Below are 18149 nucleotides of genomic sequence, written 5' to 3' on the forward strand. Positions count from 1 at the left end.
GCACCGCACCCTAGAGTCGGACACAACTGGTTGGGGACACCTTTACCTTTAATTAAATGTTGCGAAAATGTACTTGAGTACAAATGAATTTTTCTCCTCTTCAGCTACTTTAAACTTGCTGACCCAACCTGTATATACAGAGAGTTGTTCAGCTCCAGTTGCTGGCAGACATTATGTTCATAGAGTATCGAAAGAAGAATCCCACTCACCCTATGAAACTGGTTTGTGAAAAATATGGGAAAGTCCATGTATACAAAATTGCTATTACATTACTGAAGCAAGAAGTTAGAGGGGCAGAGTTGACTTCTTTGCAACCTCTGTCTTTTCATGGCTTACAAGGCCCGATAACACTTTACCTGTTTACTTTGGCTTTCCCCTAGCTATATTTGTACCAGCTTCATGATATTGTTTGTGCACATGTGTGTATGTATTGTTTTTATTTGTTTCTTTAGTTTGTTTTTATTCTTTTGTAAACTGCTTCAAGATTTGTTTCAAAAGAGAAGCGATATATAAATATTGCTCATAAACAAATAAAAACAATAACTTCAGCAGCAAGATACTAAGTAAAAACTAGGACACTGAACAAATGCTCAAGTATACGTTTATATTGAGCAAACTAATCCACTTTGCCTTCCTGTGCGGCAAGGTTGCATCTATCTGGATTTCTCCTTGCACACTTTACCTGATTTGAATCAGAGGTTGTTTGCATCTGTACTGTATTTACTCATTTGTGTTAATGTTTAAGCTTGAGGTTAAGTGCACTTACATTCTGCTGTTGGGAAAGGCAAGGGGTGAGCAAAGCCTTTGGGGTCTACCACTTCAAGGAACAGTACCTTCAGCAGGTGGCTCCCAACATCGCTGGCTTGCCTCTCCCCCTTGCCCTTCTCTGAGGGATGGGACTTCAGAAGAGGTAAAGCCTCAGCAGCTCAGATGGTGAGGCCTCATAGGCTGAATCTGGCCAGAGATTCCCTACCCATGCTGTACGTAGAGCAGAGATACGGTACTGGGACCTTCTTCAGTAAGGTTCTTCAGTGTCCTGTAATATGCAGTTCTTCAAGTGGTCATCTGTGCATTCACACATATGGGCTCTGTGCCTGTGCAGAGCTCATATCTGGAAACTTCTTAGCGGGTTCCCACCTCTTCCCTCAGTTTCTTGAGACTGTCATAGTCATGGGGAACTTCTCCCTGTTCATTGGCTTACTAATTGTAGTATTCTGACAAAAAAAGCTGAGGTTTTATTATTCAGATTTTTTCTCTTATTGTTTTTTCTGTTTTTTCTACATTTTGCTTTTATTTGTTTATTTTTTGTGTCTTTGGTGATTGCCCTCAAGGCGTATGGCCCTCCGGGTGCCTTTCAAAAAGTAAAGTTACTCCACAAAGACAGACATAATTTGTGCCTGTTCTGCCTGAGAAAAGGGCATGTTGTGGGAACTTGTCAACACTGCAACGCCTTCTCAAAGCAGGCAAGGAAAAATTGCTCTGATTGGCTGAAAAAACAAGGGAGAAAAGAAAATGGAGAAAATCCAGGTGCCTATAGAAAAAGGTTTATTATAGTTCTTTTTTTATATTGGCCTGACACATTTTTTAAAAATTGATTTCCTTCTTCAGGGTCTACAATAAAATATATAGATACCTCATCTTAGTTATTTCATGTTACTCCAGGACATATAAAAACATTTCAAACACTTCTTAAATACTATTTGTTGTTGTTCAGTCGTTAAGTTGTGTCTGACTCTTCGTGACCCCATGGACCATAGCACGCCAGGCCTTCCTGTCCTCCGCTCTCTCCCGGAGTGTGCTCAAGTTCATGTTCATTGCATTGGTGATGCTATCTAGCCATCTCATCCCCTGCCGTCCCCTTCTCCTTTTGCCTTCAATCTTTCCCAGCATCAGGGTCTTTTCCAGGGAGTTTTCTCTTTGCATTAGGTGGCCAAAATATTTGAGCTTCAGCATCTGTCCTTCCAATGAGCAGTCAGGGTTGATTTCCTTTAGGATTGACTGATTTGACCTCCTTGCAGTCCAGGGGACTCGTAAGAGTCTTCTCCAGCACCACAGTTCAAAAGCATCAAATCTTCGGTGCTCAGCCTTCCTTATAGTCCAGCTCTCACAGCCATACATTACTACTGGGAAAACCATAGCTTTGATTATACGAACCTTTGTCGGCAAGGTGATGTCTCTGCTTCTTACTATGCTGTCTACGTTTGCCATAGCTTTCCTCCCAAGGAGCAAGCGTCTTTTAATTTCATGGCTACAGTCACTGTCTGCAATGATCTTGGAGCCCAAGAAAATAAAATCTGTCACTGCTTCCATTTCTTCCCCTTCTATATGCCAGGAAGTGATGGGGCCAGATGCCACGATCGTAGTTTTTTTAATGTTGAGTTTCAAACCAGCTTTTGCACTCTCCACTTTCACCCTCAACAAGAGGCTCTTTAGATCCTCTTTGCTTTCTGCCATTAGGGTGATATCTTCTGCATATCTGAGGTTGTTGATAATTCTCCCAGCAATCTTAATTCTGACCTGTGTTTCATCCAACCCGGTGTTTCTCATGATGTACTTTGCATATAAGTTAAATAAGCAGGGCGATGATATGCAGCCTTGTCGTACTCCTTTCCCAATTTTGAACCAATTGGTTGTTCCATGTCCGGTTCTTACTGTTGCTTCTTGACCCTCGTACAGGTTTCTCAGGAGACAGGTAAGGTGGTCTGGTACTCCCATCTCTTTAAGAATTTGCCAGAGTTTGTTGTGATCCATACAATCAAAGGCTTTAGCGTAGTCAATGAAGCAGAAATAGAGGTTTTTCTGGAATTCTCTTGCTTTCTCCATGATCCTGAGAATGTTGGCGATTTGATCTCTAGTTCCTCTGCCTCTTCAAAACCCAGCTTGTACTTCCGGTAGTTCTCGGTTCGCATACTGCTGAAGCCTAGCTTGTAGGATTTTGAGCATCACCTTGCTGGCATGTGAAATGAGCGCAATTGTGCAGTAGTTTGAACACTCTTTGGCATTGCCCTCCTTTGGAATTGTAATGTAAACTGACCTTTTCCAGTCTTGTGGCCACTGTTGAGTGTTCCAAATTTGTTGGCATATTGTGTGCAGCACTTTAACAGCATCATCTTTTAGGATTTGAAATAGCTCAGCTGGAATACTGTCATCTCCGCTACCTTTGTTGTTAGTAATGCTTCCTAAGGCCCACCTGACTTCACTCTCGAGGATGTCCGGCTCAAGTTCAGTGACCGCACTGTCATGGCTATCAGGGACATTCAGATCTTTCCTGTATAGTTCTTCTGTGTATTGTTTCCACCTCTTCTTAATCTCATCTGCTTCTGTTAGGTCCCTGCCTTCTTTGTCCTTTATCATGCCCGTCTTTGCACAAAACGTTCCCTTGATATCTCCAATTTTCTTGAAAAGATCTCTAGTCTTTCCCATTTTCCATCTTTGGCTGCAAAGTACATAATCAATCTGATTTCGATGTTGACCATCTGGTAATGTCCATATGTAGAGTTACCTCTTGTGCTGTTGGAAAAGAGTGTTTACTATGATCAGTGTGTTCTCTTGGCAAAACTCTATTTGCCTTTGTCCTGCTTCATTTTGTACACCAAGGCCATGCTTGCCTGTTATCCTGGTTATTTCTTGACCTCCTACCTTAGCATTCCAATCCCCTATGATGAAAAGGACATCTTTTTTTGGTGTTAGTTCTAGAAGGTGTTGTAGGTCTTCATAGAACCGATCAACCTCAGCTTCTTCGGCCTCACTGGTTGGGGCATAGACTTGAATTACTGTGATGTTGAATGGTTTGCCTTGGATTCGTACTGAGATCATTCTGTCGTTTTTGAGATTGTACCCCAGTACTGCTTTTCCCACCCTTTTGTTGACTATGAGTGCTACTCCATTTCTTCTAAGGGATTCTTGCCCACAGTAGTAGATATAATGGTCACCTGAATTAAATTCGCCCATGCCTGTCCATTTTAGTTCTCTGATTCCCAAGATGTTGATGTTCAATCTTGCCATCTCATGTTCGACCACCTCCAGCTCACCTTGATTCATTGATCTTACATTCCAGGTTCCTAAACAATATTGTTCTTTACAGCATCGGATTTTCTTTTCATCACCAAACACATCCACAGCTGAGTGTCCTTTCGGCTTTGGCCCAGCTGCTTCACTCTTTCTGGTGCTACTTGGAAATTCCCTCTGGTCTTCCCCAGTAGTATATTGGACACCTTGCGACCTGAGGGGCTCATCTTCCTGTGTCATCTCTTTTAGCCTTGTGATACGTTCCATGGGGTTTTCTTGGCAGGAATACTGGAGTGGGTTGCCATTTCCTTCTCCAGTGGACCACATTTTGTCAGCACTCTCCGCCATGACCTGTCCGTCTTGGGTGGCCCTGCACGGCATAGCTTATGGCTTCACTGAGTTACGCAAGCCTCTTCGCCACAACAAGGCAGTGATCCATGAAGGGGTCTTAAATACTATACAGTTGTATAAATTTTCACAAACCATTTCAGCCTTTACACAATTAATACTTCTAACATTCGTGTAAAAATCAAGAAACCATTATTTTTGCACATGTTAAAACCAAGAAGGCAGAAATGGGAACAACAAAGTGCAAAGATTTGTTATTGTCTGTGTATATGAAAAACGTTAAATGAGAACATCAGGATTACTTTAACCACATTAATTATCATGTTAATAAATAAAATATCAATACTTGTTTATAATATTAAAAAACCTTCCTCACATAAGACCAGACCAATGACTTGTCTGTCTTATATTGCACACTTGAAACTGACCAACATCTTTTTAATAAACATATTAACAGCAAATTCTATAGATTGTATTGAACTACCTTTATAACATGGTGGGCTTCATGAAGTAAATTTGTAGTAATGAAAGTGTACTATAAATAGTTCTCAAAAATGGCATCCATAAAGCATACTCTGAAAAGAAAGAATTTATCATGGAAAAAACCTAAACTATGCTCCCCTTATATTATGCCGCCATTACCGAAGACAATCAAACAGATTAAAGTCCTCATATCATCTCATTTTACAGAAAAACTTTTTTTACAACAGGCGTTTATTCTCCTGGGAAAATCTGTTGCTCTTTAGAATTGTCTTAAACGGTTAAGAAACTTTATTTCAATGACCAGAATGACAAATAAGGAAGGGAAGAGAGGTTAGGAATGTCCATACTAGAAAATTGTTTGGTATATAACCTAAAAACAACTTTACTCCCTGGCTTCTTGTTCTAATTATAAACAGACTGTAGACTCACCAAAAAATGTTATCATCTTGTACGAGCCATGGTTTTCCCAAGAAAGTTATTTGCTTAACGCCCACAAACTTAGCTTATCTTGTAGTCAATGTACTAAGACAGACAAACCGCATCTGTTTGTATTGGCAGAAAGGGTCCCGTGGGCTAACTTAAGTCATTTGGATAAAATGCCCTTAGCTGGCTACACTGGCCTAAAACACTGGTGTTAGATAAGGAGAACTAAAACTCCTCTCTGCCTTTCCTGATTCTGAAAAACTTAAGAGGATTGTTATCACATTTACAACAATGGCAAATCAACATCCTCATTCAGTCCTATGGGAAAAACACCAAGCTTTCAAATCCAAAACATTTCTAAGGAGCAATTTGTTATTAGATCGATGCAGCTTTTCTATTACCCAAAAGGTGAGCCCCTCTATGGACTGGTGTGCTTGTGAAAAATGATTGACTAAGGATGCACCTATTCTGTTGTTACATATGTTGCTGAAATGCTCACTCATACGTTTCTTAAGCGGCCTTTGTGTCTGGCCAACATAAATTTTATCACAGGCACATTTAATAGTGTAGACTACATGTGCGCTACTACAGGTGGAAAATTGATTAATCTCATATGTTTTCTTGTCTGCTGGGTTCATAAAAAGTCTGGCATTTTTTTTGGTGTATTTGCATGATGCCCTCTAGGTGCAGTGGCACCAGGAAGGACTGGCTGAAATGGCATTGTTCGTAACTGAGTGTTACTATGTACCAGCCAACCCGTAAGGTTCTTAGTCCTTTTAAAAGTAATGCCAGGCCAATACTTATGGATACTTTTCTGAAGTTCCTCGGTAACCCCATATGTAAGACTGCAGTACAATTTGTCATCATCCCACGGCTGTTGTTTATTCATTAGATCTGTCCTGCTTTTGTAAGATGCTCTGTTTTGCCAGTTCTGTCACAACAGTGCGATATCCTTTCTCTATTAATTGATCCTGTAGTAAATTAGACTCATGTTCAAACACCTGGATTGAGGAATAATTTCTACTGATTCTTAAAAATTGACCATATGATAAATTGTTTCTAATATAATGAGGATGAAAACTGTCATATGACAAATATGAATTTCTGTCCATGGGTTTTCCGTACACCGATGTATGGGAAATATTTTGGTCCCTCTCCACTGTAATGTGTAGAGAATTTATGATCCTTTCATCCTTCAGAATCTCAAATGCTATATTATGGTTACAGGTCTTAATCCACATGAAAAAGGCTAGAATCGAATCATGTGAGCCAGCCCAAAGCATAAAAATATCATCAATGTATCTCCACCATTGTATGATGTTAAACCACCACACGTTTGCCTCACTAAATGCGTATTTTTTCTCAAAATCTTCCATGTATAGATTAGCTGTCTCTGGGGTCATAGCACACCCCATAGCCACCCCCTTTGTCTGCCAATAAAGTTGTTCATTGAACTTGAAATAATTTTTGCGTAGGGGTATCTCTGCTGAAGAAACTACATAATGGGTGGGTGGTAAGTTTTGGGGGCATTCATCTAGGGTCTGTTCTATGATGTTAATAGCCCCATCTGGGGCTGAAAGCCACATTGTGTAAGAGAGCATTGAAGTCTGTCAAGAGCCCTGAGAAAATGGGGGAGGCTATTGTTCCCCCACAGCTGGTGGTTTTAGAACCTGTAGCATCGGGATTCAAATCCCCCCAACATTGTGCATCACCAGGCACCCAAGACCCCCCAGCACCGGGTGGGTCTTCAGCGTTGACACTCACAAAAAGACTGTCTTCTGAACATACAAAGTGAAAAGTCTGCCAAAAAGGCTCATGACGTCACTTGGGATCAAGTGAAGGACTTGCATGCTACTCCTTCGGCCCCTCAAGTTCAGCCACCTGGGATGCCGATCTGATCCGAGCCTCCTGCCTCCATCCTGACAACATGTTGGGATTGACAGCCTGTAATAGAGATGCCATTGGTACCAATGCCCATACCCACGCTGCCACTCCTGGTGTCACCAGTACCAACTAAGCATCAGTGTGGAAAAGTCTCACCTTGTGCCTACCCAGAGCATAATGTTCATAGAGGCGTTATTGGATTCCAAAGTGGGACAGGCTTTCCTACCTGATACCAGACTGAAAACACTAGTTGCCTTTGCCTCAGACATACTGGTAAGCATATCTACCACAGCGTATAAGATCCAATGCTTACTGGGGTTTATGGCTGTGACAATGGCTGTCTTCCACTATGCACAATTGCGGATGAGACCCCTCCAGAACTGATCCGCAATTTGAACAGTGAGCTTGATGCTCTCCAAACCAGGCTGACACATCCAGCATCAAGGATTCCCTGTCATGGTGGTCGGTACCAACCAACTTGGATCGGGGGCTCCCTCCAACCTTCCCCATCAGTGGTGTGACGACAGATGCGACTCTTTCAGGGTGGGGAGATGTGTTTTGTTACATGTAGCAACCTGTCGTTTCCTAAACAGTTAATTCCTCTTTGGACACTTACAAGCTGACCTCTATTTCCAAAGTATTTGGGAGCAAGCCTTAAGTTTATGAGCTTCCACCCTGTCCTTCTCATGTAGAATGCACAATGGAGATATCTCACATTTCTTCATATGTGAAATCTCTCTTCACTCTGAATGCTGAAAGTTACAGTTCAGTAATGTACCCTTAGTATTTAAATTACTTTATACACGCGCACTGCTTCTGATGGGAGAAAGTATCCTTGTGACAAAATCACAATGCTTGCCATGTGGAGTCTATATGAATGGTTATATGTATTTGCTGTGTTAAATAGAACCTAGGTAAGTTAGGGTTAATGGTTTGGTAGAAAGTGAGTGAAATGCAGGAGAGGCTTGTGTGTGTGTGTGAGAGAGAGAGAGAGAGGTGGGGGAGACTGAGTATATAAGGCAAGAGCAGACAGTTGGTTAGATAGGGATAGGAGATAGGGGAGACAATTCTCTTTGGGGGAGGGTCAGTTTTGCATGCATCTTCCTTTCCAAGCTGTATACGCATTGGGTATGGAATTACTGGTTTAGCCATACAGTATGTATGTACCTCAGGAATCTTCCATGTAATTTTGGACCTGGTCATGTATGGTGCTGGAGGTGTCCTGATTTCAAAGTTGGTGCCAAGGTATCTTCACTTCATCTGTGTGCTGTGGATGTGAGAGGAAAGAATTCATGTCTTTTTCATGACTACTAAGAAAGAGGCACATGTATACTACAAAACATGCTTATTCGTCATTGCTTCTAGTTGCACATTAGAATTTATGGTTTTTAACAGGTCCCAATTAAATTTTTAGCATTTCTAGAACTACATAGTTTCTAGATTCTTTTGAAGATCATCAGCATAACTAACTGGTTTATATTTGTACAGAGGATATATAGTGATATTGCCATAACTGTCAGAAGAAATGGTCATCATTGCCTTTTTATTTTTTTTACAATTTTATGTAAACAGAAGCATTTCTGAGTGCTTGTTAGCAATGGCTGAAATTATCTTTAGAATTCTTACCTTCAGTAGAATACTTTTGAAAACTACTCTGATTCTGAGTTTTAAGAAGCTTGGTGTGTGTGTGTGTATATATTTATTTATATTTATATTGCAGGCAAGTGTGACTGGATCTGCCTTGCTAATTTTCCCAACCATCCACACCTCTTAGCAGTTATTAAATCTTTGAAGGGATGTTCATGTTACAGTTTACAGATCTCTAAAAGTATGCAGTGATGGCCTTATGACTGCCAAGTTTGGGCTATGCAACTCAATTGAACATGCTTACAAACCTGGGCTTAAAAACCAATGGGTTGTCATGCATGGATAGGGACAAGCAGACATACTGGCTACAGCATGCCCGCCTCTTTTGCTTTTTCACCACAGCCCATGATTGGCTTCTTCGTAGGGTGTAGAGCGTGACATCCAACCTCAGAGCCATGGGTTGTTTAGCCCCTAAACAACTCATTGGTCCAGGTTCGGATATCATACTCAACAACCTATGAAGGAGCTGATCATAGGTTGTTGAGTAAAAGTGGAAGTGGCAGGCGCACTGCAGGCATCACACCAACTCATGTGTGACAACCGATCAGTTTTTAAAAGAAAGAGTTGTCGTTAAGTGTGAACCAGTTCCCTGTGTTTTGTTTTTGTAACTCGTTTCCTAGGTATATTATGGTTGGAATGCAGTTATGTTCTTTTACTTGTTCAAGATTTAGACAGCAATCCTCTGCACAGTTACCTGGGAGTAAATCCTCAATGGGGCTTACAGCTGAGTAGACATGCATAGTATTGTGCTGTTCTGCTCCCATTTTGAAATGGAAAGATTTATATTCCTTTGGAAAAATAGGTTTTAGTCTGCTTCACTGCTCCAATTCCTCATACCTAAAGCTGAAGACAATTAATTTGCTCATGTCTTACAAAATCTTGATTGTATGCTTTTTGGGAGCAGGTCCCTGTCTATTTTTTGCTTATGGAACTCTGTAAAGTGCAAGCCAGGATAAATGAAAAAGAAGTGGTGTGAGGCTTTGGGCATATTTTCCAGTACCCTCTATTGATAGGAATTTGATTTAGTGTGTTTGACCTATATTTATTGTAAACATGTTTTAAGTATGCCATATGCATAAGTAAATACAATATTAATGTTATATGCTGTATTTTTTTTTTAAACAAGCTTCTTTCAGTAGCCAATTTCAGGAATGTACTTGGAAATTATTTTTATTGGAATACTTGTAAATAGCTTAAGACATGGTAATTCAATAACATTGGCAGTGCTGGCTGGGGATGATGGGAGTGGGATTCCAATACATCTGGAGGATTCCAGGTTGGGGAAGGCTGACATAGGAAATGAACTTCAGGCACCTCCAACAGCAAACACCATGGGATGCAATATTGCTTCTTCAGAACTATTTTCTGTGGACATCCCCCAGAAAGCCCTAGAGGCACCATAACACATTGCTACGAATCCCTGCTCTTGTCAAAAGACCCAGAAGAATACCATAGCTGATGGTATCTAAAGTTGCTGAGAGATTTAAGAGAATCAACAGGGCCACACTCCCTTTATTTCTCCTGGTGGATTTCACTTACCAGAGTAGCCAAGGCTGTTTCTGTCCCAAAACCTGGATGACAACTGGCTTGAAATGGATCTAAATCAGTGTCATCCAAAACTGCCTGAACTTGAGATACCACCACCTGCTCTACCACCTTGCCCCAAAATAGGAGAATTGATAGTAGGTGGTAGTTTAAATCAACCAGATTGAGCCTCAATATCTTCAGAAGGGACCATACCACTGGCTTTCTTTAAAGCAGAGGGGACTGTACTTCATGGTGAGACACTGGACACCTCAGACACACACAGATATATTAGACATGATGACTTTAATTTATCACATATTTCAGTATAGATTTTCTCTTAACATATATGTAACCTACAGTCATTCGTGTGTAGTAAGAAAACTAAGGCAGATAACATATTGCTAAATATAACTATAAGAGCTAGTAGTAAAGAGTTATTGTGATATATAGATATTTTGAATTCCCTTCCTTGTGCTGTGGGGGGGGGGGTTACCATGGAGAAATGATTGAGTGAATCTACCCCTAGTTACACTTAGACAAACTTCTTTCATTGACAACAGGTCTGGAAGTTTCTTTATAACGTGTGCATTTAAAAATCTTCTTTTGAAGGCTGGGTCTTGTGATGCGCAGTTGTGTTTCCATAATTAAACTGACATTTTCCTTGTATTCAGTATGCCTGAATGTGTACTTATATAATAGACTTGAACTGGTATGGAAATAGTTCATACAGAGGAAGTTCATGAAGTTCATTGCTCTCTATACAATGTTTTGCTATGTATTCACAATGTGAAAATACATTAGGGGAAAACTAAAATGTACTACAAGTTTGTTCATTATATTAAGCAGACCTACCAATAAATCCTGGTTGCATTCAGATCTTAGCTTAATAAGCTGATATTTGCACAAGCTTCAGTCACCCACGTGCAGCTGCTTTGCTGTTTCCTTCATGTGAGCAGCAAACAGTCCAGGAACTGCACTTAACCATTGCTTCCACTTACTTCTGAACCAGGAAACTATTGTGTTAATGGCTTCCAAACAAGCTAGAAGTGAAACAATAGTTTAATATTGATCATCCAAATGAGGCTTCTGATTGCTAGCTGCCTAGGCATAGGCTGTGTTGCATTTTCTGTACAGTGTAGTCCACTACTGGTAAATGTTTATTAGCATAAGACAAGAATGCAATACGATAATGTGTGTGCTTGTCAGAAATATTGATTCTGTTGGCAGTATTAGAGTTTCCAATATTTCCAATAAGTTTAGGCATATATCTTGAGTTATTTATATCTGAATTAAAAACTGTCATCTTAATTTTTCTTATTTTTCTTAACAGTGTATCTATGTATCGAGGGAATTGCAGACCTATTCAGTTTGAACCACCAATGCTGGATTTCCATGAACAGTAAGTTGACATTCTTTGGTTAGTATTCTAAGTAGAATGCATCCAGCAATTAACAGTTGAATGAAGAACAAAAGCTTAGATTCAATACCAGTTGACAGAGTCTTTAGAATCAAGTAGCACAGTTCTTTGTGGACTGCATCCATTCAGGTTAAAGATTGTGTGTGCAAAGTTGGAACGGGTGCCATCTATGAAAAGCTGTGCCACTTGATCCAGCTGATAGTATGAACTGGCTCTTGGTGCACAGCTTTTAATGCAAGGTTTAATGCAAACCTTTACTACAGGGGGAGGGAAGACTGAAAACCTTCATGGTTGTACCAAGTGACTTTCTTTTCATCATGTGAAGGGAATTTTCTTTTTCATAGAATGCTTTGGTAGAATGCTTATATGCTGCAAAAATGTTTTTAAAGAGCTGAAAGTGTAGATAGTAGTTGTAACTAGTGAAGTTGCTGAAGTTCATAATACCCTTTCTTGGAATATGAACCTCAGAGAATAGTAATGCTCACTTGCATTCCAAGGTAGCCATTATGACCCCACAGTATTTCTCTTACTTGGATTGTAGTCCTCCCATCTGCAGATAATTCTTTCCTGGAAGTGTATGGGTTCCTGTTATAGCAACAGCCCATGTGCCAGAGACCTTGGGAAAATTACACTGGCCCAGTTCACACATCACAATAGGGCTGAGACGTACACTGCAGGTGAGTTGCTTCCACTTCCTGTAAACAACCTCCAGTCAGAGGTTGTGAGCATGAACCTGGACTGCTGGATTGTTTAGGGGCTAAAGAGTCCAGCAATCCAGATTCGCACATCATGCTCACAGCCTCAGGGCTTATTGGAGATGGTTTCTGTAAAGTGGAAACAGTTTGCCTCGCCATAACTTGTGGATTGATGACCCACAATTTCCTGCCGTGACATGTGAACTGGGTCATTAGCTCTTCTTCCCACTGCCTCCAAAACTTAAGCTATGGGAGTGGCAAGTACGCATGTCCAGCCTTAGTATGGGTAGATTGCCACAATAGCAGTGTTTGGACAGCAGCAGCCCATGCACTAGGTTACCTGGCATGTGAGATGTTTCTGCAGCATCAACCATATCTGGTGGGGGCAGGGGGGCTAACTGCTGATGTCAGTCATGTAATGTGGGATTTGAAAAGGGCTTGTAACTGGGCTTGTAAATAACCACATTATTTTCTGACTGCTTAGGAAAGTAGCCTGGTTAGCTGTGCCCAACTACATAGTCTGGGGGATGGGGGGGGGCGGTGTCCATCAGTAGTAACTATTTCAAAGATCAAGTATAGTAATCAAAATGAGTGGCTTTTAATTATCCAACCTTTTGATTATTTATCCAGCATCCACTGAATGTGCAATCCTATTTTTGGAAAGGTTTAATTTCTAGTAAGACTAAAAACTGAAAACTGATCATTTTGTGGCTATAACAGATTAAAATTCAGAGATAATGATTCTAAAATATCTGTAGAACCCATGATGAATAATGTAAAACAGGCTGCGTGTGTTGTACACAGCTGCTGTTTTTGTTTTTATATCATTATTACCTTATATTCTAAATAAAATACCTGTTTACAAAAAAGAAATTTATCCAGGCATATGGATAAATTAATCAGCAGCATATTCCTGCACCTTTCTGGTTGGAGGCACATTTGTGTAACAGTGATGCATTTCCCCATACCTGAAAATGTAGCAGTGCTTAAGAGGCTGCATAAGCTGTCCTCTCACCCTGAGATTAATGACAGAACAGAGAATTATTTGGTTAGAAGTTTAGCCCACTCCATTGATCAACTGAGGGCTGAAAGGTGGGATAGAAACAATTTTCTAAAAAAGATGATTGGCAATCTCCAAACAAAAGATAAACATGAAATGTAGTTGCAAACATTAAAATAAAAATAGCCCTATCTGCTTAGTGAAGCAATTAGACATTGCGTCATGGGTAATGAAAGTGACAAGCTATATTTTCTGCTTGCCGTGAAATAATAACACTTCATGGAAAAGAAAGTCTTAAAGATATAGGGAATACCAGAAAGAAAAAAACTGAAGTACGCTTCAGTTCCTGGTGTACTGAAGTACCTTGTTCCCTGCAATGATAGAATTATAAAGATTCTGTGATGATAGGGAATTGACAAAATTTTAACTGTTTTCTGCTTTTTTTTTCTTTTTGCACAGGCCAGTTGGGATGCCAAAAATGGAAAAAGTTTACTTGCATAATCCCAGCTCAGAAGAAACTGTTATATTAGTATCGATATCTGCAACAACCTCACACTTTCATGCATCTTTTTTTCAAAATAGGGTGAGTCAGCTCTGCTTTTTGAAGGTGGTGTTATGAAAGCTTGTTTCATCCCAGCATAACAGATTTTACTTTAAACAGTGTCTCAGTGGCTAAAATAGCTTCTCCTTAAGTGAAAGTTTAACGTGATTATGCTAAGTACAACTCATTGTGGAGGAATTATTTGAAAAGTAAATCAAGGTAGGTTTCTCTAGGACAACCTTCCACAACCTGGTGCCCTTCAGGTGCTATGGACTACAACTCACACCATCTCTAACCATTGCCCGTGCTGGCTGGGGCTGATGGGAGTTGTCCAAAACACCTGGAGGGACCCAGGTTGGGGACAGCTGTTAGGGGATGCATCATTCACCCCCCCCCCCAATGGTTTCTTAGAGATTTGACCACTTGTAAACATTTTTTCTGTTAAATTTACAAATGCCAGCTAATAACGGTTTTCCTCAGTTTGCAAATGTATTTCATTCCAATCTACGTCATCCTGTGATGGAAAGTGGCCATGCAGATAAGCACCAAAACTTAGCAGCCAACCAAAATTTTTGCCTACATGTATGGGCCTAAGCACCATATAGTGGTTTGAGTTCTGGATCAAGTATGGTTTGCTTTCAGAAGAAATGGTTACTTACCATTGGCAAGTGGATGCCTGCAAGGCTGTGCTAAAGTTCATTTAAAAGTGAAATAATAAGCTCTGTGGCTATAACATCCCAATTTACTTATTGGTGAAAACAAATTAAGATGTGCAGTAATATTATACCAAACTATTGTTAAGGAAGCTTAACCGTGGTTTTACATAATGTTTTAACTTTATAATTCATGACTTGATTGACTGGCAAACAAGAATTGGAATGGCAGGACCATAGCTCATTGGTAGAACGTATGTTTTGCATGCAGAAGGTCCCAGTTTCAATCCCCAGCATCTCTAGGTAGGGCTGGAAAGATTGCTGCCTGAAACCCTGGAAAACTGCTGCCCATCAGTGTCGATAATATTGGGCTAAGTAAACTAAGGATCTGACTCAGTGTCAGGCAGCTAACTATGGAAACTGCTTTTAAAGTGGGTTTGCAAACCATTGTTCATGATAACTATGATCTGTCATGATTTCTGAAGTGGGAAACCATTTCATGGAGGATAAGGCTATCAATGATTACTAGTCCTAATGGCTATATGCTACCTCCAGCAGTATGCCTATGTATACCAGTTGCTGGGTTACATGGGTGGGAGGGCACTGTTGCACTCATGTCCTCTTTGTGGGTTTCCTATGGGCAGCTGGTTGGCCACTGTGAACAGAATGCTTGACTAGATGGACCCTTGGTCTGATCCAGCATGGGTTTTCTGTTCTTCTGTTCTTGTTTTGGCTATTGCTCCACTTCCAAGGGCTGCTGTACCATGGAGACAGGAGTGAACATACGGATTAATGAAGTTGGGTGGATGTAAAATGAAAGCACGCAAGCTGTAAACCATAATTTGCCTGCTAGCACAAAACATGGTTTGGCATAACTTTTGAATTGCACTTGTCTTTCCTCCTCCTACAGTGCATGTGGGACATAACAGCTGTTTATGGTATTGATGCAGATGTGTGTTTAAGAAGGAAATAGCCCTTTTCAAATCTTCTACAGAACTTCCCTGCAGGGAGTAGGATTGTGGCAGCTGTCTCCACCCTCCAGCTTTCACAAATTCATTAGAACATCTATAGAGAACCCCAGAAAAGGGTTCTTCTTCATGGTCTCTGGTGCATCACACTTCTAAAGCTGAGGAACGTTTTTGGCGGGAACCTTCCCCCACTGTCCACTGTGCATGTACCAGCAGGTTTCTGCCCATTCCCTCAGTTCTCTTTCAACTGCCTAGCAGTAGTCTCTTCGGGAGCTTCCTCCTTTTATAGAGAACTTTTTGTCTGTGTTTTAACACTTGTGCTAAAATCCTTTCTTTTTTTTTCTTTTCATTATTTTTTCTTGTTTTGGTCATTAGCTCAAAAAAGAGAGAGATTTCCGTTGTCTTTTTGGCCTGTTTGTCGTTTTGTCGTCTGCTGTGGCTGCGGTCTTCATATGATCACAAAGGGCCCGTTCTGTAAATGCATCAGATGTCGGAGTAAGTTGCCCCCCACTGACCCTCACTCTCTTTGCCTCTTTTGCTTGGGTGAGGGTCATTTACCTGATGCTCGCTCTCTGTGGCAGTCGTTCACTAAACAGGCACGGAAGCACAGGTCTGACAGACTCAAGGCAGAGCTGTGGAGGAGTGCTTTGTTGGCCACAGAGGGAGAAGTCCAAGTCTTCTCATGACGACTGGGAGAGAAGCTCTGAGTGGTCTTACCCCCTGCCACAATGCTATCTTTTCAAGGATTGGCATTGTTCTCAGGATCAAGAGTATTACTATGATTGCGTAAGATACCCCAGGGCAACTTCGGTACTATCCTCAGCCATCCTAGCCATCGGTGACTCACTCTCATTCCCCTGCAGGAGATTATTTTGTTCCACCTCCACCTGTGCTGTGCTGTGCCCACTCATCATCCTTACTACAGAGCCAGACAACATTGGTCAAGCTGACTCAGGTGCCTCCTTCACCTGTGGTGCAAACTAATCCTCCATCTGTCCTGGCTTCTAGACCATCTTTGCCTCATAACTCTGCGTATGATTACTAGTCTGATTCTTCCTCGTATTCCTCCGTTTCACCTTCGGTTCCTTCTCCAGATGATGTCATGGGGATGCAGGAGGGAGCGTCTCCTTCGGAGGACATGTTTAATTTTCCCACCGAATGCAGGAGGCCAGCCATTATGGGGAAGGCCCTGCCTCCAGGCCTGGAAGGCAGCCTCCAACTTGATCTTCTGGAGGAGGTGGGACCACCCCCAAGCTCGCCAGTTTGACTTCCTGCCTCGTGGTGGGAGGCAGCTTCTCCGAGGCTTTTGCACAGAGAGCAAGGATCAGGGGCATTGTTACATAAGGACCCACCTGGGCATGGGTCCCGGATCTTTTTTGAACTGTGCCCTGGATCTTTTGAGCTGTCCTAATTGCCTTCTTTTTTTTTACATTTTCCCATTGACTTGCATTGGAAAACAGAAACGGCCGTAACGTTTTTAGTTTGTATGATAAATACATGAAATTTGGAGAACTGGCAGCCTCTGTAGAGCTGACTGAACCTGCCAAATTTCACAGTTAGGTCCCATGGCTTTTGTGCTAGCCATGCATAAAGTTTCCTTTTCTCAAAGACCAAAACAAAAAGTAAAAACTGTCAAGCCACACAGGGGATTAGAGATCCTAATCAGAAGGTGTTTAAGGTGGCCATTTGGAGGTCACTATCCCTAATCTCTGGTGTAGGGTTTTTTTGAAGTGCAAAAAACCTCTCTCCCACTACTTTTCTGCTCTTGCATGCCCACTGTTGGGAGCTTGCTTGTGATGAAATTTTGAAGAGGGAGAAGGAAGGGAAGAAAGAGCTCAATGTGAAATACTGGTATTTCACACAGCATCTGATTTTACTGCCCCAAACTGGAACCGTTGGCTTCTGCAGAAGTTTAGTAGCTTCACTACAGCAAAGGATGCAATCTGCCTCCACAAACGTCTTTCTCCCCCTCCGCTTTAATGTCTCCTAAATAGCTGTAGGACTCAAATTATTCCAAAAGGAGAGTTAGGACTATGTGGCATCATGATCAAGGAACTGCTGAGGCTTTTAAATAGGTATTATGGTTTTTAAAAAGCTAGAAAAAGCCCTCAGCCACCTCACCTCATAGAGTTAATTTAAGTATGTGCAATCTTTACAAACCCTCCACAGCCTCCTAAATTCCTCTGAAGTACTGCCTCTTTGAAAGGAGCCACTTGGCTTAGAGAATTCTCTCTCCACCCCCACCCCCCACACACATTTCCAATCACCATTCTTCTTTTCTTCTTCCCTCCCCTATGCTCTTCTTTCTTTCTCTTCTGTAATCCACCCAGAGCATATCTTGGGGAATTCTTAAAAAGAATGCTCTTCAGTGGGCAAGAGAAGTTCTGAACTGTATTTGACTTTATATAAACAGACAAGAGGGTTAGTTTTTCTCCTTCTCACTGAAGCCTTTGAGAAAAGTGGGTTCACATGGTTGCAGAGAAACAAATCTGAGGCTGTTTTGTTTGTCAGTTGTCAGTATCCAGCAATAGGAAGAGCTGTAACTCGGTGGTAGA

General features: G+C 41.2%; 1 protein-coding gene across 3 annotated transcripts in view; it reads left to right on the forward strand.

Annotated features, from left to right (window-relative positions):
• The window catches only part of TMEM131 (transmembrane protein 131), a 115735-nt gene that overhangs the window by 37763 nt on the left and 59823 nt on the right, over positions 1-18149 (forward strand). For all 3 annotated transcript variants that reach the window (XM_084844392.1, XM_084844395.1, XM_084844394.1), the window contains exons 4-5: positions 11651-11719; positions 13892-14015. In XM_084844392.1, coding sequence (XP_084700518.1) covers positions 11651-11719; positions 13892-14015 — 193 coding nt within the window. The remainder of the gene's footprint in view (positions 1-11650; positions 11720-13891; positions 14016-18149) is intronic.

This window comes from Heloderma suspectum, chromosome 3 (genome assembly GCF_057233095.1).
Source record: "Heloderma suspectum isolate Gila_16-S chromosome 3, 16-S_ref, whole genome shotgun sequence".
NCBI lineage: Eukaryota > Metazoa > Chordata > Lepidosauria > Squamata > Helodermatidae > Heloderma > Heloderma suspectum.